This window comes from Gorilla gorilla, chromosome 5 (genome assembly GCF_029281585.2).
Source record: "Gorilla gorilla gorilla isolate KB3781 chromosome 5, NHGRI_mGorGor1-v2.1_pri, whole genome shotgun sequence".
In the NCBI taxonomy this organism is placed as follows: Eukaryota; Metazoa; Chordata; class Mammalia; order Primates; family Hominidae; genus Gorilla; species Gorilla gorilla.
This window is the reverse complement of record NC_073229.2, coordinates 124,952,995-124,976,870: the sequence shown is the minus strand read 5'-3', so window position 1 is coordinate 124,976,870 and position 23,876 is coordinate 124,952,995. Positions and strand designations below refer to the sequence as shown.

The 23,876-nt window shown below is 33.4% G+C and overlaps 1 protein-coding gene across 2 annotated transcripts in view; it reads left to right on the top strand.

The window, feature by feature from the left end:
- The window catches only part of ASCC3 (activating signal cointegrator 1 complex subunit 3), a 382,658-nt gene that overhangs the window by 62,694 nt on the left and 296,088 nt on the right, over positions 1-23,876 (top strand). For both annotated transcript variants that reach the window (XM_004044455.5, XM_055391435.2), the window contains 4 exons: positions 12,937-13,057; positions 18,310-18,514; positions 19,245-19,386; positions 19,976-20,101. In XM_004044455.5, coding sequence (XP_004044503.4) covers positions 12,937-13,057; positions 18,310-18,514; positions 19,245-19,386; positions 19,976-20,101 — 594 coding nt within the window. The remainder of the gene's footprint in view (positions 1-12,936; positions 13,058-18,309; positions 18,515-19,244; positions 19,387-19,975; positions 20,102-23,876) is intronic.

Here is a 23,876-nt window from a genome sequence, read left to right as displayed (position 1 = left end):
GGTTTTTTTTATATGTAGTTTTACTGCTTTTTAATCCAGATGCCTTATATTTCTTTCTTTTTTTTTTTTTTTTGGCTTTTGCCTAACTGCCCTGCCTAGAACCTACAGTACAGTGTTGAATAGAAGCGGTGAGCACAGACTTATTTTTTCTTATTTCTAATCTTAGTGGGTTAAGTATCCAGTTTTTCACCATTATGAAATACTGCTATGTATGTTAGCTGCAGATTTTTCTTCTTTTTTTTTTTTTTTGAGACGGAGTCTTGCCCTGTCATCCAGGCTGGAGAGTGGCATGATCTTGGCTCTCGGCAACCTCCACCTTGCCTCCTGGGTTCAAGCGGTTCTCCTGCCTCAACCTCCTGAGTAGCTGGGATTACAGGTGCCCGCCACTGCACCCAGCTAATTTTTGTATTTTTAGTAGAGGTGGGGTTTCACCATCTTGGCCAGGCTGGTCTCAAATTCCTGACCTCATGATCCATTTGCCTTGGCCTCCCAAAGTGCTGGGATTACAAGCATGAACCACCGTGCCTGGCCAGCTGTGGATTTTTCACAGATACCCTTGATCACATTGTGGAAGATCCCTTCAAGAGCTACTTTGTTGAATGTTTTTATTACAAAAGAGTATTGGATTTTTTCCAGTTCTTTTTTCTGCATCTGTTGAGCTGATCATGTGATTTGTTTTTTAAATTCTATTGATATGATGTAGTCTATCAGTTGGTTTTCTAATGCTGAACCAACCTTGTATCCCTGACATTAATCTCACTATCATGATTTATAATTCGTTTTCTATATTGATGCTTTTGGTTTGCTTGTATTTCATTGAGGATTTTTTGTTCATATTCCTAAGAGATATTGCTCTATAGTTTTCTGGTGATATGTTTATCTGATTTTGGTGTCAGAGTAATACTGTCCTAAAATGAATCGGGAAGTGTTTTCTTCTCTTTTTGTAACGAGTGTGAGGAATTAGTATTAACTTCTTTAAATATTTAGTGGAATTCAACTGTGAAGCCATCTGGACCTGGCCTTTTCTTTGTGGGTCGTTTCTTGATTACTAATTCAATCTTTTACTTGTTATAGGTCTGTTCAGATTATCTATTACTTCTTGAGTTGGTTTTGGTAGTGTGTAGCTTTCTAGGAGTTTTTCCCTTTCATCTAATGTATATAATATATTGATATACAATTGTTTATAGCATTCCTGTATAATCTTTTTTACTTCTTTCAGCTTAGTAGTGATGTCCTAACTTATATATGATCCTACTAATTTGAGTCTTCTCTCTTTTGTTCGTGGTCAATCTAGCTAAAGTTTTGTTAATTTTGTTAATCTTTTCAAAGAACACCTTTGGTTTCCTTTATTTTCTCTATTGTTTTTCTATTTTTGATTTCATTTACTTTTTGCTCTAAGCTTTATTATTTCCTTCCTTTTGCTTGCTTTAGGTTTGTTTTGCTCTTCCTTTTCCAGTGTCTTAAGGTTGATAGGTTATTGGTTTGAGATCTTACTTTTTCTTTATATATGCATTTACAGCTATAAATTTTTCCCTTTTCACTGCTTTAGCTAATCCCATAAGTTTTGTTCTGTTGGATCTTTATTTTCATTCATCTCACATATTTAACACATATTTGTAAGTTTTCCAATGTTTTTGGTTAGTGATTTCTAGTTTCATTCCATTGTAGTTGGAAAACATACTTTGTATTATTTCTAAATTTTAAATTTCTTTAAAATTACTGAGGTTTGTTTTATAGCTAACTATATGATCTGTCCTGGAGAAGTTTCATGCGTGCTAGAGAAGAATGTATGTTCTGCTTTTGATGCGTAGGTGTTCTATAGATGTCTGTTAGGTTTAGATGGTTTATAGCGTTGCTCAATCCTATATTTCTTTTTTTTTAATTTTTAAAACTTTTTAAATATTTCTTAACTTTAAGTTCAGGAGTACATATGCAGGTTTGTTATATAGGTAAACTCAGGTCATGTGGGTTTGTTGTACAGATTATTTCATCACCCAAGTTATAAGCCTAGAACTTATTAGTTATTTCTACAGATTTTCTCTCTCCTCCCACCCTCTACCCTCAGGTAGGCCCCAGTATCTGTTGTTCCTGTCTATGTGTTCATCTGTTCTCATCAATTAGCTCCCACTTATAAGTGAGAACATGCAATATTTGATTTTCTGTTGGTGTGCTAGTTTGCTAAAGATAATGGCTTTCAGCATCACCCATGTTCCTGCAAAGAAGATAGTCTCATTCTTTTTTTATGGCTGCATAGTATTCCATAATGTATATGTACCACATTTTCTTTGTCCAGTCTACCAATGATGGGATTTAGGTTGACTCCATATCTTTGCTATTGTGAATAGTGCTGCAGTGAGCATATGTGTGCATGTGTCTTTATAATAGAATGATTTATATTCCTTTGGGTATATACCCAGTAGTAGAATTGCTGGGTCAAGTGGTAGTTCTTTTTTTTAGCTCTTTAAGGAATTGCCACACTGCTTTCCATAAATGGTTGAACTAATTTACAGTCCCACCAGCAGTGTATAAGTGCGCCTTTTTCTCCATAATCTCACTAGCATCTGTTATTTTTTGACTTTTTAGTAATAGCCATTCTGACTGATGTGAGATGGTATCTCATTGTGGTTTTGATTTTCATTTCTCTAATGATCAGTGATGTTGACCTTTTTTTCATATGCTTTTTGGCCACAGTGTATCTTGTTTTGAAAAGTGTCTGTTCATGTCCTTTGCCCACTTCCTAATGGGATTGTTTGTCTTTTGCTTGTTAATTTACATTCCTTGTGGATATTGGATATTAGACCTTTGTTGGATGCATAGTTTGCAAATATTTTCTCTCATTCTGTAGGTTATCTGTTTACCCTGTTGATAGTTTCTTTTGCTGTACAGAAGCTCTTTCTTTTAATTAGATCCCATTTATCAATTTTTGCAATTGCTTTTGGCATTTTTATCATGAAATCTTTGCTCATTCTTATGTTCAGAATAGTATTGTCTAGGTTGTCTTCCAGGATTTTTATAGTTTTAGGTTTTACATTTAAGTCTTTAATCCATCTTGAGTTAATTTTTTATATGGTGTAAGGAAGATTCAGTCTTCCAGCTTCAGTCTTCTGCCTATGGCTAGTCAGTTATTCTAGCACCATTTATTGAATATGGAGTCTTTTCCCCATTCGTTGTTTTTGTTGGCTATGTCAAAGATCAGATGTTTGTGGGTCTGTGGGCCTATTTCTGGGTTCTCTAACCTGTTCTATTTGTCTATATATCAGTTTTTGTACCAATACTATGCTGTTTTGGTTATGGTAGCCATGTGTAGTGGTTTGAAGTCAGGTAACATGATATCTTCAGCTTTGTTCAGTCTGCATAGGATTGCCTTAGCTATCTGAGCTCTTTTTTGGTTCTATGTGAATTTTAGAATAGTTTTTTTTTTTTTAGTTCTATGAAGAATGTGATTCATACTTTCCTAAGAATAGCATTGAATCTATAAATTGTTTTGGCAGTATGGCCATTTTAACGATATTGATTCTTCCAATCCATGAGCATGGAATGTTTTTCCATTTGTTTGTGTTCTCTCTGATTTATTTGAGCCGTGTTTTGTAGTTCCTTTTGTAGAGATCTGTTACCTCCCTCATTAGCTGTATTTCTAGTTATTTTATTTTTCTGACAATTATGAGTGGGATTACATTCCCGATTTGTCTCTTGGCTTGACTGTTGTTGGTGTATAGGAATGCTAGTTATTTTTGTATGTTTATTTTGTATCCTGAGACTTTCCTGATCAAAAAGTTAGAAAGATCTCAATTTAACAACCTAACATCACAACTAAAAGAACTAGAGAACCAAGAGTAAACCAACCCCCAAAACTAGGAGAATACTACAAATAATCAAAATCAGAGCTGAACTGAAGGAGATTGAGACATGAAAAACTATTCAAATGATCAAGAATTCCAGTTGATTTTTTGAAAAAAAATTAATAAAATAGACTGCTAGCTAGACTAATGAAGAAGAAAAGAGAGAAAATCCAAATAAGCACAATTAGGAATAAGGGGAATATCACCACTGACCCCACAGAAATACAAACAACCATCAGAGAATACTATAAACATCTCTGTGCACATAAACTAGAAAATTTAGAAGAAAAGGATAAATTCCCGGACACATATACCTTCCTAAGACTGAACCAGGAAGACATTGATTCCCTAGACAGACCAATAATGAGCTTTGAAATTCAATCAGTGATAAATATCGTACAACTAAAAAAAGCTCAGGACTGGATGGTTTCACAGCTGAATTCTACCAGAGGTACAAAGAAGAGCTGGTACCATTTCTATTGAAACCATTCCAAGAAAATGGGGAGGAGGGACTCCTCCCTAACTAATTCTGTGAGGCCAGCATCATCCTGATACCAAAACCTGGCTGAGACACAACAACAACAAAAAAGAAAACTTCAGGCCTATATCCTTGATAAACATTGCAAAAATTCTCCACAAAATACTGGCAAACTGATTCCAGCAACACATTAGAAAATGTATCCATCACAACCAAGTAGGCTTTATCCCTGGGATGCAAGGTTGGTTCAGCATATGCAAATCAATAAACATAATTCATCACAAAAACAGAACTAAAGACAAAAACCACATGCTTACCTCAATAGATGTAGAAAAGGCTTTTGATGAAATTTAACCTCCCCTAATGTTAAAAACCCTCTATAAACTAGGTATTGAAGGAACATACCTCAAAATAGTAAGAGCCATCTATGACAAATCCACAGCCAAGATCATGCTGAATTGGCAAAATCTGGAAGCATTCCCCTTGAAAAGTGGCACAAGACAAGGATGTCCTCTCTCACCTATTCAACTTAGTATTGGACATCCTACCCAGAGCAATTAGTCAGGAGAAAGAAACATCAGGCATCAAAATAGGAAGAGAGGAAGTCAGTCTGTCTCTGTTTGCAGACAACACGATTTTATATCCAGAAAACCCCATAGTTGTGGCCTCAAAGCTCATTAAGCTGATAAAAATTCTTGTATTTTCTTAGTAATCTTCTGCTTGGTTTTATATCCAGTATTGAAAGTGTGATATTGCACCCTCCGACTGTTATTGTTGAATTATTTATTTATCTTTCATCTCTCCATTCTGTATTCCTTTTCAGTTTCAATTAATATATGTTGGTACTTTGCTTATACACAAACACACATACACGCACACACAAACACAGACACCCTGTATAATGTGTAAAGTAATTTGTGAATTTGAATTATCATCTGGAGTTACTTGCTTTCAGCCTGAAAAACTTCCTTTAATGTTTCTTGTAAGGTAAGTCGGCTATCAACAAAATCTCTTAGGTTTTTTGTGTTTTTTTTTTGTTGTTGTTGTTTTTTGAGACGGAGTTACACTCTTGTTGCCCAGGCTGGAGTGCAATGGCACAACCTCAGCTCACTGCAACCTCTGCCTCCCCAGGTTCAAGTGCTTTTCCTGCCTCAGCCTCCCATGTGGTGGATTATAAGCATGCGCCACCAAGCCCAGCTAAATTTTTTGTATTTTTAGTAGAGACAGGCATTCTGCATGTTGGTCAGGCCTGTCTTGAACTGCTGAACTCAGGTAGTCCTCCCGCTTCGGCCTCCCAGAGTGCTGGGATTACAGGCATGAGCCACCGCACCTGGCCCATACTTGGAATTTGTTAAGCTTCCTGGATGTGTGTTTTTCAATAAATTTCAGAAGATTTAAACTATTGTTTTTTCAAAATTTTTTTGCTCTTTTCTTTCCTTTGGGTATGCTTATTATGTGTATGTTGGTGCACTTAATGGTGTTTCACCTTTTTCTGATTCTCTTAATTTTTCTTCATTTTTTTCTTCATCTATCTGTCTTTCTATCTGTCTGTCCATCCATCCATCCATCCATCCATCCATTCAATTTTGAGACAGGGTGTTGCTCTCTTGCCCAGGCTGGAGAGCAGTGGTGTGATCATAGCTCATGGCAGCCTTGAACTCCTGGGTTCAAGGATTCCTCCCACCTCAGCTTTCCGAGTAGCGGAGACTACAGGCATGCACCACCACACCTGGCTAATTCTTTTATTTTTTGGAGAGACGGAGTCTTGCTATGTTGCCCAGGCTGGTCTCTAACTACTGGCCTCAAGCAATCCTCCCTCCTCAGCTTCTCAAAGTGATGGGATCACAGGTAGGAGCTGCCATTCCTGGCCTTGTTTTTGTTCTTCAAATGTCATAATATCCATCTGTCTTCCAGTTCACTGATTATTTCTTCTGACAGTTTGACTCTACTATTGAATCCTTCTAGTTAATATTTAATTGCAGTTACTGTAGTGTATAATTTCATAATTTTCTTTTCTTTTTTAAATGCTATCTCAGTTTCCTATTTCATTTGGACTTGTGTTTATTTCTTTGGTCATTGTTTAATTCTTTAATCACGGTTCTCTTTAGTTCTTTGAACATATTTACAATGCCTACTTTGAAGTATTTTTCTATTAAATTTGACATGTGGTTACCTTCACAGGCAATTTCTGTTGCTTGCTTTTTTCCCTCTAGTATATGGATCATACCTCTCCATTTCTTTACATGCCTTATAATTTTTCATTAGAAAATGAACATTTTAGTTAATATATTGTGGATACTCTGGATATTTGTCCCATGTTTCCACTGGGGCTAGTTATTGTTGCCTGCTTGCTTATTTTTCTTTTTAAATCACTTTGCTAAATTATTTTAGTGGAGATGATTTCATCCCCTCTCACTTCACAGTATTAAGCTTCTGATGTTGTTTGTTACGGAGGTGCATCTTTGGGTATGTCCACAGTTACCCTGGTATGGTTTTGGCAGGGCTCTTTCTCCTTTTACTGATTATAACTAGCTTTAAAACTACCAATCTCAAGCTTATTACTCTATCGTTTGCAACATTTTGTGGGGACATAAATTTCTCTACAAACTAATCCAATAACTCTGTGGCCCCTTTGAAAGAATGATTTTAGAGGTCAGTGTTGACATTTATCCCGAACCCAATGGGCTCCTCTCTGTTGTCTCTTTACTCAGTTCTTTCCTCCTATACAACCTAGTCCTTCAATCTATGAATCTTTTTTCTAGTTGTTGTTCACCACAATCTTAGATGTTTTTTACTTAGGCTTCAAATTTTTGCCCTGTTGAATGTTTGAATTTTTGGCAATATGAAAGGTTAACAGAACGCAATGTAATTTCAAGTTTTTTTTTTATAACGAGGTTTTTTCTTTCTCTTGTTAAAGACAAAAGAGTGTTTTTTACTGTGTTTTGATATATGTAAGGACTATTTGTAATTTCATTCTATAAACTGTCCTTTGTATATTTTTAAGTTTCTCTACTTTTCTGATAAGAACAATCACTTCACTTATAGTATGATTTGATATTAAGTGTAACTAGAATAAAGAATAAATTCTGATCAGAATATTTTGAACTTGAATTTCACTGAGGGATTGTTGTATTATTAACAGAATTGGTGATGAAGGGAGAAAGATTTGAGAAAGGAGGTGATAACTTTAGTTGTGTTTTTTTTCTATATTTGATCTTATCGGAGCTATAATTTAGCACTTTAATGTTAACATTTATAAAAATTAATATATGTTATTTTAAATACAGAGTTAATACTTGTAAGAGCAGGACTGTGCAAGATTAATTGTGGAAAAACTGGAGTTGGAGAAATGGGCCTATCATTCATTTCCATTGTGGTCATCACTTATGTGATTTTTTGATTCTACTCCAGAAATATTTACGTTGTTGGACACTGTTTCTAGGTGACTTTAGTATGGGAGGGGGTAAACATGGACAAAAATCCTCCTCTTGCCACCCCGTCCGGCCACATCTTCAGTACTTTTACACATGCCTGTAGGATATAAGAAAGGAGGATTAAACGTGGATCTTGTGTTTATTATTTTGTCTAGACTATTTACTTGCTTTTATTTTTTCACAGATCTCTTAATACTTCTTATCAGCTTTTTAGGAATCTTAATGTAGATTTAGTGGCATCTCTTATACTTGTTATGTTAACCATTTTTGAGGTTGCAGGAGGGCCTTAAAGTGTTCGCAACTATTAGCAATTGAAGGAGATTAAACAACAACAACAACACAAGATCAAAAACTTAATCTTCATCCTGTGTTGGTTGGAGTTTGCCAAAAGACTTTTTTATGTTGTCAAAAGCAACCTACTTAGGATTCTTTCTGTTTTGAGATTTTGTATATAGACAATATTTACTTTTATTTAAAAAGAGTTTAATCTAGTAAACAAAACATATGCTTCTAATGATTCCCTTTGAAAAAATATGACACTTATTTAAGGGTTAAAAATTTGAAAGAAAATTCTGTTACGAATACAACATGTCTTTGATACATCTTAATTAATTAGCACTTGCCATTTGTCTTGCACTATTTTAACTCTTGGAGAAACAAAGAGTAAAGTTTCCTTGAAGGAAGACATAGAGTAATGAGAAATCTTTGTATGCTGTTTAACTGCCATAAAACATAGTAAAGATACAGAAAGCCTTGGAGAAGAGTTATTATTTGAGCTGGATTTTGAAGGCTGAAAGGAGAGGTTACTGTGCTGAGGAGATTAGAAAGGTCATTCTGCCTAGTAAGACCAGCATGTAGAGACACATGGACATGTGAAAGAGCATGCCTTCAGAGTAGCAGATGGATTGGTGTCATTCAATGATAAGGACTTATGAGTTGGGGAAAGCAAGAATGTGATGCCAGACTGGCTTATTGGGACCAGCAATAGAAGGTATCAATCATGTGGGGGTACTTAGAAGTTTGGATTTTATCTTGTAAGGATCAGGATGCTATAAAGGATTTTAAACCATGGTATTACGTGAACAGATTTGCGTGTTAGTATAGTAGAGGTTTCCTTCTGGTGTACCAGGGCATATGACATAATGGGTTGTAGGTGGGCTGGGATACTATTCTTATTAACTAACTCTCAAGGAAGACGTCTGGGCCAAGGATCACTTGGGCTTTTAATTAGTCTTTTTTGTTCAGAGTAGCCTCGTCCATTTACTTCATATACTTTACAAATATTATGACTTTCCAAATGTGCTATGGCATGAAAAAGCTATAGAAATGTGGGTATAAAGTAAGTAGAGTGTGACCATTTAAAAATGTTTTATAGTAATCTTGGTCATCAGTTATCAAACTTTATGATCTCAGAACCTCTTTATGCTCTTAAAAGTTATTGAGTACTCTACAAGATTTTGTTTATGTGGTTTATGTCTATTGGCATTCACTATACCAGAAACTAAAACTGAGAAACTCTTCAAGTACAGTCATGTGCTGCATAAGGATGTTTTGGTCAGTGACGGACTATATACAACAGTGGTGCTGTAAGATTATAATAGAACTGAAAAATTTCTATCACCAGTGACATCATGATGATCCTGACTTTGCGTAGGCCTAAGCTAATGTGTTTTTTGTGTGAAGTTTTAATTAACAAGTTGAAAAAATAAAAATTTTTAAAATAGAAAAAAGCTTATAGAATAAGGTTATAAAGACAGACAATATTTTTGTACAGCTGTACAGTGTGTTTGTGTTTTAAGCTAGGTGTTGTTATAAAAGAGTCAAACAGTTAAATGTAAAGTTTATGAAGTAAAAAGTTACAGTAAGCTAAGGCCAACTTACTAGTGAAGACTTTTTTTTTTTTGAAAAAATAAATGTAGTGTAGCCAAAGTGAATAGTGTTTATAAAGTCTACGGTAGTACATTAACATCCTAGGCCTTCACATTCACTCATTACTCACTCACTGACTCAACTAGAGTAATTTCCAATCCTGCAGGCTCCGTTCATAGTAAGTGCTCTTTCAAGTATACAGTTATACCATTTTTTATCTTTTGTACAGTTTACTGTATCTTGTCCGTGTTTACATATGGTTAGATACACCAATACTTACCATTGCATTTCAGTGGACTCCAGTATTCAGTATAGTAGCATGGTGTACAGGTTGGTAGCCTAAGATAAATAGGCTACACCATATAGTCTAGCTGTGTAGTATACTGCCTCATCTAGGTTTGTGTAATTACACTCTATGATGTTCCCACAAAATCACCTAGTGGTGCATTTCTCAGGATATGTGTTGTTAAGTGACACATGATTGCATATATTTATTCATTTTAAAATAACAATAATAATAGAAGTTAACAGTTTGATGAAAATTAACTATGTTTTCCAAAACTGTAAAATATAGAAAGAAAAGTATCATTATTTTACATTTTTGCAATCTTTTTAATATCTGGTTTAATAGAAAGCAGATTCTCATACCTGCTTCTGTAATCAATCTGCTATGATATATATTTTTGGTTTAAGCCTACAAAGGGAATCCAGGCTCACATAGATACACAGTTAGAAAAGAGAATAATATTTTAAAAGCGTTTTCAAATAATTTTTAATATTCTTTTTTGATACTAAATTAAAACTTGACAAGCAGTAGTTTCTTGCAGTTTAGTTACAATGAAAATCTGGCATATCAATGAATTTTTATACTAGGTTTTGTGAAAATCTATTGGTCTCATTTTTAATGGATTTTTTTACCCATGTATAATTTTATAACATCATATATGAGTCTTTTGGAAAATAATTGATTGAGTGAGTTATGCAAATCTGAATGTTGACGCATTTGATTATATAATATAAAAAGAATTCATTCATTAATATTATCACTGGTATCATCAGAAAAGTCTTAAGTATTGGGAAATGGTCAAATTTACAGTGGTGGATACAGTTTTTCAAAATTCTAATTTTCTCTTGAAACCTTGCATTTTAGCATTGGCAACAAATACATTCAGTTGTTTTCCTTTGTGTAGGAGGCTCACTTTCATTTTTGAGAAAGTGTTTGTCAGATATCCTAATCTGAATAATCAATTTGTTTTTAGTCTTTATTTCAAATCAAAATGATGTTACATAGAAAGCCTCTTCACTAGCAATTTTATACATACTTTTATAAAATTTTTATTAAATACTTTTATACATAACATTTATTCTATATATAGTAGGAGTAATTTTGTACATACTTCCCCTTTTGTCATACAGAATATTAAAAAAGATACATACTCATGATATGAAATTTACAAAACTAATAATTTTTATTGCTTTACTTACGGACATTCTTAAGTGAAGTTGGCTTTGTGTTGTTGTTGTTTGTATTTGTGCTTGTATGACAGTGAAGAATACAATCATTACTAATTCATTTGACACTATTAGCTTGATTCATGCTAAGGCACCAGCAGTTTTACCCACCATTGCTTTTGCACCATCAGTACAAATGTCACCAGAATGAGAAAGGCAAATACTAGCTAAGTATTATCATGAACATAATTTTGACCATGTGGGCCTCCTAAGTGTCCGGGACTTCTAGGACTCCATATGTCATACTTTGTTGATGGATAATTCTTTGCGGAAGTATGGAGGGTAAGGGAACACAGACATTATGTCTTGTCTACCAGCATCCTTTATCCTTGTCTGTCCTAAACCCTTTCTGCCACATACTATTAATATCTTTTTTTTGAGGGGAGGGAGGGTGGGTGTCACAAGTTATATATTTACTTTCATATTTCTTGACCATTTTCCTGTTATCTTGCTTCTTTACTGCTTCCTCTGCTGTTTCCCTCTACAAGTTTCTTAACTTCAATTAATGTCTTTTATATTACCGAATTTGGTATCTTTTTTATTACAATATATTTCATATTCATTTCAGGGTCACAGTTTTCTGGAAAATATTCAACAGTGTTAATATAGTGCAGTGGAGAGTTCTTTAGGCTTGGATTCAGATAGATGTCATTTTAGAAAACACTACTATTAGTTGTTACTTTGTCCAATTTGTGTAAATTTTCTAAAGCTTTATTTTCTTAAGTCCAAAAATAACAATAATAATACCTTAATTTGAAAGTAGTATTAGGAGGATTTGCTTGATAGGATTAGCAAAATGCCTATCATAGTACCTGGCATATAATGTGTTCAATAAAAAGTACTGGCCAATAGAATTAAAATTGATTGGACAGGACTATTCTTAATAATTCATTTTGTTTCTTTTGTTGTCCCTTTGTGTGCATAACTTCAGTAAAATGAACAGCAAAAAGAAAATATTTATTAAACTTTTAATGTCCATATACACAAAGTAAATTTTTATTTTATGGTTTTATTTGTGTGGATTCTCTGAGAATGGTTAGAATTTGGTTAATATGACATCTTCATATGCAAAATTAGAGTATTATATTTCTAAACAAGAAATATATATATGTATCTTCCCAGATCATACTTGCAGAAACCTAGAGACTTCCTAGAATAGTTATATTGTGCAATTATGTGGTTGAAACTCTGAATCCTAACACTGGTTCTCTAACTCTGACATCGACTTAATCTTTGGTAACTACTCTGCATAGGAGAGTGGGATATGCTTCGGAAATTTTCATAAAGTTATGTAAAGCACTTGCAGCACTGTGTTTTAGATTTCAGACTTATTTAGCATTTAAAATACATGTAAAAAATTGGCACAAAGTCATGATTCATTAAAACATTCTAATGGTTCTTTAACGCTAAAAATTACAGCTGTTGTATAGTAAGTTGTAAGAAAAATAGTACTCTGGACTCTATTTGGGAAAACCAGAATGATATGTTGAAGAACAAATTAAATTATTTTAGAATTTCATTTGGTTATACCAAGAATTTGTTATTCTGTGGAGTTATATATTCAAATCTTAATTTTTAAAAATTGAATAATGTTTTTTAATTATATAATTGCAGAAAGGCTTTATAAAGCTTCTTGGCAATGTGAAGAGTCATTTTTCTTAGTTTAAGGTACCATTTTTATTAAACTTTTTGAGTATTTCTATATTAGTTTGGCTTTACACCTCTGTTGAATAGGTTGTTAATAACTTGAAAAAGTTAAACTTTGAGATAACAGATGTTTGTTACTTTTTTCTCTTTTTATAAGCTATTTGAACTGCTGGGACCTGAAGGACTTGAACTTATTGAGAAACTCCTCCAGAACAGAATTACAATTGTGGATAGATTTCTTAATTCTTCAAATGATCATAGGTTTCAGGCTCTTCAAGGTAAGAAAGTATGCAGTGGTCATTGTAATTTAAAGGAAATATTCATTGGTTAGCAAATGTTTTTAATGTAATTACATTTTTAAATATGTTTTGGTCTGTTATATAATTTACTGATGTTACTCTGTTAAATAGATTTTAGATATGGCATATTATGAAAAAACATAAGTGATCTAAATAGGAGGGCAGTGTTTGGGTATGGCAGTTTTTGGTAAAAGTTAAAACTACTTAGAATACACAAATTTCTTCTTTTATTTTGCATATAAAAGGTACACGTGCAGGTTTGTTGCATGAGTATATTGTTTGATGCCAAGGTTTGGGATATGGATTCTGTCACCCAAGTGATGAACATAGTTCTTGACAGGTAGTTTTTTAGCTCTTTCCCTACTCCCTCTCGCTCCCCATTTGGAATCCCTAGTGTCTGTTGTTTCCATCTTTGTGTCTGTGTGTACCCAATGTTTAGCTCTCACTTACAAGTGAGAACACGAGGTATTTGGTTTTCTGTGTTAATTCGCTTAGGATAATGGCCTCCAGCTGCATTCATGTTGTTGCAACGGACATCATGTAGTCATGATTAATTAAAACATTCTAATGGTTCTTTAACTGTAAAATGACAGCTATTATGTAGTAAGTTGTAAGAAAAATATTACTATGGACTCAATTCAGGAAACAGAACAATTTCTTCTTTTTATGGCTGTGTAGTGTTCCATGGTACATATGTACTGCATCTTTGTTATCCAGTCCACTGTTGATGGGCACTTAGGTTGATTCTGTGTCTTTCCTGTTGTGAATAGTGCTGTGATGAACATGTGAGTCCATATGTCTTTTTGGTAGAATGATTGATTTTGTAGGGGGTATATACCTAGTGATGGGATTGCTGGGTCAAATGGTAACTCTGTCTTAAGCTCTTTGAGAAATCTCTAAACTACTTTTCATAGTGGCTGGACTAATTTGCGTTCCCACCAACAGTATATAAATGTTCCCTGTTTTCTGCGGCTGAGCCAACATCTGTTATTATTTGACTTTTTAGCAGTAGCCATTCTGGCTGGTGTGAAGTGGTATCTCATTGTGGTTTTGATTTGTGTTTCTCTGATGATTAGTGATGATGAGCATTTGTTGGCTGCTTGTATGTCTTTTATTGAGAAGTGTCTGTTAATGTCCTTTGCCCATTTTTTAATGTGGTTATTTGTTTTTTGCTTGTTGATTTAGGTTCCTTATAGATTCTGGATATTAGGTCTTTGTCAGATACAGTTATTTTCTCTTGTTCTATAGGTTGTCTGTTTACTCTGTTGACAAGTGGGACCTAATTAAACTGAAGAGCTTCTGCATAGCAAATTTTCTTTAAAAAGAAAAAATATATATAGTTACTATTGGCCAGGTAGTAGTGTAATTTCTCTCCAACTTTTTATTTTGACAACTTTCAAACGTAAAGTTACAAGAATAATACAATGATCACTGTTTACCCTTCACATAGATTCATTAGTCATTAACATTTTGCTCTTCCTAGACCCTTTACACACACACCTACTTTTTAAATTTTTGCTGAACAATGACAGGAAGTTCTAGACATCATGATTCTTTACCTGTAAAATCTTTAGCACATGTCTAAGCACAATACAATTATCACACTGAGCAAATTGAACACTGATAGTGTCATGTATTACACATATTTTAAATCCCGGAAAAATTAAGAGTTGGCTAGGGAACAAAACTTATTTTTATAAAAGCTTGACTTAAAACATAGCTGATGCGAAACTCAGGTTTTCAGTGATAAATAGGAAAACAATTTTTTTTACCTTTACCACAGTGTTTTTTTGCCAGCCTTACAAATAGTTTTGGATTTTAAAAAAGTATATGAGCATAAGAAATTTGGCAACTGTCTTCAAACTATTCAACATCTATCCTTCTTGTAAGTTACATCCTCATTTTCTTACATTTATGATTATGGCACTAAAAGGAAATGATAAAAACAGCTATAATTTAAATCTAAAATTTCTGACAGATTTTCTGTTTCTTACAGATTCTCTTCATTACTAATAAATGTTCTCAGAGCCTTAAAGTTCCTTTGAGATTGTAAGAAACTTGGAAAATATAAATTTAGCAATTTTGTCTGCAGGTCTGTTTGTTCTTTAAGTGTATTGAACACTTCTACTCTGCCTTTCTCCAAGAGCGCTCCCACCTTGTATTAGTCAGTTCTCACACTGCTATAAAAATACTACCTGAGACTGGGTAATTTATAAACAAAGGAGGTTTAATTGGCTCACAGTTCCACATGGCTGGAGGCCTCAGGCAACTTGGCAGAAGGTGAAGGAGAAGCAAGGACCTACTTCACATGGTGGCAGGAGAGAGAAATATATGCAGGAGGAACTTGCCAAACACTTATAAAACTATCAGACCTCCTGAGAACTCAATCACTATCACTAGAACAGTATGGGGGAAACTGCCCCTGTGATCCAGTCACCTCCCACAAGTTTCCTCCCTCAACACCTGGGGATTATGGGGATTACAATTCAAGATGAAATTTGTGTGGGGACACAAAGCCTAACCATATCACACCTGTTGAATAGTATATAATCAGAAATTGCACTAAGCCAGCAAGGTTTATGAGTATCTAAAATGGGTGTCTGCCAAGGAAAAAAAATGAGTTTAAACATCTAGTCCTGCAATGTTGTAAATTCTGAGAATTTGATATTTCATTTTGTCAGTCTCCTAAATATTAATAAAGAGATATTTACTGATTCTAGCTTTTGTTTTTAAGACACGCCGTCACACTCTTGCTCAGGCTAGGGAGCAGTGGCACAATCAGGGATCACTGCAGCCTCAAATTTCTGTGCTCAAGCAATCCTCTCATCTCAGCCTCCCGAGTAGATGGGTCCACAGGTGTGTGCCACCATGCCTGGTTAATTAAAAAAATTTTTTTTTTTTTTTGTAAAGATGAGATCTCCCCATGTTGCCCAGGGTAGTCTTGAACTACTAGCCTCAAGCAGTCCTCCCACCTCAGCCTCCCAAAGTGTTTAGATTACAGGTGTGAGCCACAGTGCCCAGCCTGATTCTGCTTTTAATAGTGGTAATTTATTAAAATAAAGTTTAATATAAGTCTAGCTTTACATATTTTTTGGAAACTGTAGATGAGTTTTGTTTATGTTTATTATGTTGATTCCATAAATTTTATTATATTAGAATAGCTTCTTAGAATCAATAAGCTTTTTGTATCAGTGTATTCTCACATTGCTATAAAGAAATACCTGAGACTGGGTAATTTATAAAGAAAAGAGGTTTAATTGGCTCACAGTTCTGCAGGATGTACATGAAGCATTAGCAGCTTTTGCTTCTGGGGAATCCTTAGGAAGCTTCCAATCATGGCAGAAGGCAAAAGGGGAGCAGGCATCTTACACATCAGGAGCAGGAGCATGAGAGCAAGGGGGAGGCTCTACACACTTTTAAACGACCGTTCTAAAAGGATACAAGCCTCTACATAGTTCTTCAGAATAACTTTGTGTTAGAATTACTGTTAAGGATATTCATTTCATTTTTGCATGTCAGTCTCTACAGTTAACCTAACCCAGCAAGGAGAAGCATACATTTAAACATTCACTGCTTTACAACTTGATTTTTTGAAATTGCCTATTATACTCAGCCTTACAGGATTCCAGTATGTTCTAATTAGACCTTTTAAGCTTTCTATGAGGTAGACATATTTTCTTATAATTTTAATTTTATTTGGATGATCATAAGTATGTATCGTATTTTATTACTGTCACATTTGCTTAAAATGTTAATGACTTTAGCATAGCATCTAGTATGTCACCTAAAATATTTACAGTTTTACGCTTAAAATCTTTAACATTCATTTCTGATAAATACATTTTTAAACATTCTGCTTAATATCTGTGTTGCTGATTGTGTAATTTTGCAGACAAGTTAACTTTTATGAAGAGTTCAGAGTACATGTGAAAACTGGCAGAATGTTGCATTCTTTTTCTAATACTGAACACTAATTATAAATTCTGTTATTATAGTAGGTATGTAAGACTTAATTGGAAAATAAGAGATAAAATACTTAGGAAAATGTTTTTTTCAGAACTGTAAAATTTAGTCCTAATATACACGGGATTTTATTTTATTTCATAATTTTGAGACGTATTTTCCTTTTTAGGCCTTATAAAGCCATTATACAGTTTTCCCTATGATTGAGAGTTTAATGACTTGTATTCAGAATCATGTAATGGGGCAGTAACAACTATCTGAGAATTGTGAAGATTTGACTTAGAATGAATTAGAAAGCTAATTTTCCCATCTTGATGCTATTTTTAATTCCTTCTCTCTTCTGCATTGGATATTGGAATTTGATAAAATAATTTGCACTGTGCTTTGTCAGATTATGGACCAAGTCCCATTCTTCATTGTCCTCCTAGCCTAGCTGCAGTGGCTAGAACTGAGTAGGACCTCAATACAGTAAATGTTTATTGACTTGGATTACTTTCAACTACATTCCTTCTAGTTTCTTTAGAGTTTCAGTAAGTGAAGATACTGTTGCTTGTAAAGATTTAAACAAACACAGAAGGTAATCCTGTTGGAAGAACATTTTTTCTCAATATTGAGTTGACCAAACCACAGACCTAAAGTGTACTTTGTAAACATTGAGATTTAATTCACTTGGTTTTTCCATTTTTTAAAAAACTGTGTTTCCGTAAAAAGGTGGACCATACTTTTGCTTTATTTGCTTTAGTCATTGTCTCAAATATGTCTTGAACTACTGCTAATAAATTTTATGTAATCTATAAATAACTAAGTAGTAACATATGTGCAACTTAACCGCATAAGGTCTATTACATAGTAAAAATTTATGTCTAATAGGGAAAGAGTTTATTTCATTACTATATTAACAGTAAATGCTAATTAGTATTGATAATTATTATATTTATTAAAATTATATAAACAAATTATTTCAAATGATAAAATTGAATTTTTAGGTTCCTAATGTTATATGTAAGAATTTATAACGTGAGTGACATTGAACTGTTTAGTCTGTAGGAAGAAAATACTGCTGACTTTTCTTAAACCACCATGTAATTTTATTTAGATACTGTGATTTTTAAAAACTCACCTTAAAACATATAATTGAATTTGCCAGCTTTAAAAAATGAATTGTTAGAGCATTATATGTTGTGGGGTGGAGGAAAGAAATGGTTTTCATGAAGGTTAAATCATATTCAGATTTATAAAACATTGTGTTTCTTAAATTTGCTTCTTAGACAATTGTAAAAAAATTTTAGGAGAAAATGCTAAACCCAATTATGGTTGTCAAGTCACTATTCAGTCTGAACAAGAAAAGCAGTTAATGAAACAATATCGACGTGAAGAAAAAAGAATTGCCAGACGAGAAAAAAAGGCTGGAGAAGATTTAGAAGTTTCAGAAGGACTTATGTGCTTTGATCCTAAGGAATTGCGGATACAAAGGTAATAAAAGCCAGGAGCTAAAAAATGCTTGTGTTGTAATTGCTACTTTTACATATCATTATCATTTTTTAGTTTAGTCTTAGCAGTATAGATGATTTTTACTTCAAGTCATGTTTTCTTCATAGAAGTTTGTTTTATGAATACCTAATTTTCTGGGATAAGAAAGCAATGGTCTGTCTGCTTAATTAGAATATTCTTGGTCGCATCCAGGTAGATAAGAGATTTAGATTATAGAGGTAAGCTATTTTTAGGTGCTGTGTACACACCACTAGGTTAAGATTTATATAGCTTACATAAATTTATTTGAGATACATTTTATTTCTGTGCTCAATGTACCTTTTAAAAATTGTTGTTATTTAGAAGTAGAAAGGAGAAAAATGAAATATAAGCATTATTGCACTTGATTCTTTAAAGATTGAAACACATTTCAAAAAAGAAATGTATACCTTGTTAAGTAAACATTTGAATTGTGAAAAAACAAAATTAGAAAGAACATTAAATCAAACTTACCAAGTGGTGTTATCTATAAATAATATCTAAAAATGTACTGAATCCTATTTTGTCACTCAGAAAATTTCAGGATTCCTAAAATCTTCCTTTGTGTAGTTTAATTTCTTCTTTTTTATGGTGGAAGGCTAGCTCCCAATATTTTTTATAATTAACTTGTTTTAGTGTATGCATTACCTTTCAAGATAAACATTTCAAATTAGGCCTATTTTTATGTTTACAGAGAGCAGGCACTTCTGAATGCTAGAAGTGTTCCAATTCTGAGTAGGCAGAGAGATGCAGACGTTGAAAAAATACATTATCCCCATGTGTATGATTCCCAGGCTGAAGCCATGAAAACATCAGCATTTATTGCTGGTGCAAAGGTATGTCATTGTTATATAACTACTGTTCAATAACATGTCTATTCTAAAGAAATGATGTGTGGATTTTCCCTGTTCCTTCGTGAGTCTAACACTAGTTGACTATGCTAAATTTTATTTTAAAGTATTGGGGAAAATGACATAATGTGGTGTATGTAAAGCTCCTGACATATAGTAGATATTCAGAACATATATGTTTCCCTCCCTTTCATTGTTTTTGCAATTTGTATTTTTGAGTTTTATCAGTTGCATTGCTGCTAGGCTAAACTTTATACTGTATGCTGTACATTTTCCTAATTATATGAATACATTTGTATTCAGGTATACCATCTAATTAGTGTATACTTTAAGATTTGTAAACATACTGTGGCCTCTGTGTTATATAAAATACCTGATATGTTAATGCTTTGTGTGAGTGGTTTTTTGCATTTGTTTTTGTTTTATTTAGGTTTGTTTTCTTTTAAATTAGCTAAGTTTATTTACCAGTGCTTTGTTATAAAACCAGTAGTGTTTTCTCTCTCTCTCTAAAGAATATTTACCAGAGCAAGTGTTTTATTTATTATTATTGGATTTTTATTGTTGATGTTTATAGATGATTTTGCCAGAAGGAATCCAAAGAGAGAATAACAAGCTTTATGAAGAAGTAAGGATTCCCTACAGCGAACCAATGCCACTCAGCTTTGAGGAAAAGCCAGTTTATATCCAAGACTTAGATGAGGTGAGATGAGCCTTTTATAGAGTTGATAGTTTTGAGGCTTGGTATGTGGTATGAATGAATTTATACTGGAAAAATTTTTTTAAAATATTATTAGTTGGCAAATACAGTACAGACATATAGTTGTTGGTTACTAGACAATTATAGTAGGAGAGTTTAAAAAATATATACACTATATTTCTTCATACATTAAACAAATGTGTGTATTTTTGTGCATATATTTCTATGTTTCATGGTTTTTTTTCAGCTAAGATTTTGGTTTAACTTATGTAAACTGATTTAAATAAAATGTTAAAGGATTTATTTATTGTATTTGATTATATCAAATACAATACAGACATATAGTACAGTACAGACATATAGTTGTTGGTTACTAGACAATTATAGTAGGAGAGTTTAAAAAATATATACACTATATTTCTTCATACATTAAACAAATGTGTGTATTTTTGTGCATATATTTCTATGTTTCATGTTTTTTTTTCAGCTAAGGTTTTGGTTTAACTTATGTAAACTGATTTAAATAAAATGTTAAAGGATTTATTTATTGTATTTGATTATATCAAATGATCAACCTATAATAAAATAGAATACATTGAGGGGGTGGCAAATTCTGAAGTAGTTTTAAGAATTTTTTTCTAAATTTTTAAAATTTTGAATAATGTTTGCCCGTGGAAAATTGGCATGAATATTACTATCTTTATATCCTTTGCTTGGATTCACCATTTGTTAAAATTTTGGCACATTTGTTCTATTTCAAAATATAATATTCCTTAGTTTAGGTTAAAGTATTCATATTATTGAAAGTTAATCTTTTCCATATCAAAATTAAGTTGCTGTGGTTTTTCATATATGTTCTATAGAATCATTCAGAAATAACAAATAATACAGACAAGCAAAAACAGCAGCATAAAGCATCATAAAGAATACAGCCAACCAAAATGAACTTCATTCTATATGTATGTGTCCATATGTATTTTCTTTTACAAAATGGAATTACATCATACATACTGTTTTGTGTGTGTATATATAGTTACATGTGTCTTTCTGTGTCAGTAAACATATTTCTGCAGCATCAGTTTATCACTACATACTATTCCATTTTATGCCTTTATTCTAAAATAACTTATAGTTTTGTCTTTTACAATAAGTTCTTAGAGTAGAATAAAATTCTAGTTGTATCTTGTATATCAGAAGTACTCGTAGAACATTTTGATAATCCAAGTGCCTCGCTACTATTTAAGTCCTAATCTCTTCGAAGAGGTCCACGTATCAATATTTTGGGAATGATTTTTTGAAGCTCTATGGGTGATTCTAAAATACAGCCAGGACTGACAGCCAATAAAACTAAACAATTATAATACAATTGTTATAAACCTTATCAATCATTATAAGCAATATCATCATTAAGATTTATTGTTTTGTTTTATGTATTAAATATTTAATTTTAAGGTTTTTTTTTTTTTTTTTTTTTTTTTTTGAGAAGGAGTTTCACTCTTGTTGCCCAGGCTGGAATGCAATGGTGTGAACTCTCGGCTCACCGCAACCTCTGCCTCCTGGGTTCAAGGGTTCAAGCAATTCTCCTGCCTCAGCCTCCCAAGTAGCTGGGATTACAGGCATGCACCACCGTGCCCAGCTAATTTTTGTATTTTTGGTAGAGACGGGGTTTCTCCATGTTGGCCAGGCTGGTCTTGAACTCCTGACGTCAAGTGATCCACCCGCCTCAGCCTCCCAAAGTGCTGAGATTACAGGCGTGAGCCACCGCACCCGGTCTAAATCTTTACATTTTTAAAAAAGCATCATTGACATTTATTTAAATTAATAATGAATGAAACAGGCTTTTTAACTTTTCTGTCATACTTATTTCTAAATAAGTACTTTGTTCCATTTTTATTTGGATTCTTGGAGTAAAAGAGTTTTTCTGAGTAGGTTAATTCCCTCTGCCACCTTAATGTGCGTATCTTATGTAATCTAATATATTCACAGACTCTGTGGATTAGGATGTGGAGATTTTTGGGGGGCATCATTATTCTGCCTACCACACGTGATGTAGATGACCACAGTTTTTTTTTTGTTTTTGTTTTAAACTATTCACCTACTGAAGGACATTTATTTTATTGATAGTTTTTGGTGAAACTATATTCGTCTGCCATAACAAAAGACCATAGACCAGGTGGCTTAAAGAGCAGAAACTGCTTTTCTCACAGCTCTGGAGGCTGAAAGTCACAGATCAGGTGGTGCTAGCAGATTTTGTTTCTGGTGAGGATTTCTTCCTGGCTTGCAGGTAGTTACTTCTGCCTTCTTCCTGCGTTTGCACATAGCCTCTTCTCTGTGTGTGTATGAAGAGAGACCTCTGGTGTTTCTTCCTCTTTTTTCAGGTTCACCAGCCCTATCAGGTTAGGACTCCACCCTCATGACTTCATTTAACCGTAATTACCTCCCTAAAAGTCCTGTCTTTAAAACAGTCACATTGAGGGGTAAGGGCTTCAGCATACAAATGTTGAAGGGCATAGTTCTTTCCATAACACAGATAAAGCTGTTATAAACCTGGTATGCAGGTTTTTGTGTGAATATAAGTTTTCATTCTGTTTAATAAATGTCCAGGAATGCATTTGCTGGGTCGTATTGCAACTGCACGCTTAGGTGTTTAAGACACTACCAAACCGTTTTCTAGAGTGACTGTACCATTTAACATAGCCATGAGCAATTCGATATAATCTAGTTTCTCCACATACTAACCAGCATTTGGTGTTGTCACTGTTTTTTATTTTTATTTTAGCCACATATTTTTATATATTATTTGTATTTTTATTTTAGCCATCTGATTGTAGTGATTTCTCATTGTGGTTTTAATTTGTACTTTTCTAATGGCTAATAATAACTGGGGAATAATACATTTAAGTGAAATTTGTCATTATAAATAAATAAACCATTTGCTATCATATCACTGTAGATATTGATCCTGCCAGACATCATAAGCTTGAGTAATAATACAGACATTGGGAGAAAAAATAGACATTAACAGAATGTCAGATAGTTTAGTAGATGTTTCTTTTGTCTTGGATCTTTTTTGTACCAGGTAGGATCTTTTATGTGTCAGAGAAAGTGCTATTGAAGATGAAGGTCTGTCGTTTTTCACTGAGATCATAATTGCATGCTATTCCTAACTGTCCTAAGATGCTTTTATGTCCTTTTACTGACTGTCACATTGGATAAGTTTAATAACTTCTGTAATTTGATTAAAAACTTAAGGAGAATTTAAAAATTCTAGTACATGCAAAAATACCATTAATGTCATTAAATGGATTTTGTACTTTCTTGGAAAGGGAGCAATGTAAAAAATGTAGATGTATCTCTTGATTAGTCAGGAGACACTCAGTTGGAACTCTTAGAAATCTAAGTCAAAGCAAGCAAGGGTGACAATTTATGGCTTTTCTACCTGGATTGTCCAGAAGTAAAGCTGCCTATGTGCCCAGCTTGGCATATAAGCTCAAATGATATCATCAGATTTTTTTCTCCTCTTTGTCTCTTTTTCTTTATCTCCATTTCCTTTTTTTCTTTTTCCTCTCCTCTTTTCCTGCTTTCTCTTACCCACCCCCTTTTGTGTTTCTCTTATTATTTTTCATCCCCTGATTCCCAGATAGGCTTTCTCCATATAACCAGGGAAAAATGTATGGCAGCAGAAGCAGCAAACATGACCTTTTCCCCATACTATAATCCCAGAAGCAATGGGTTTTTTTTTCCAACCAGTTCTGCCAGGAAAACAAAAAAACCTCCT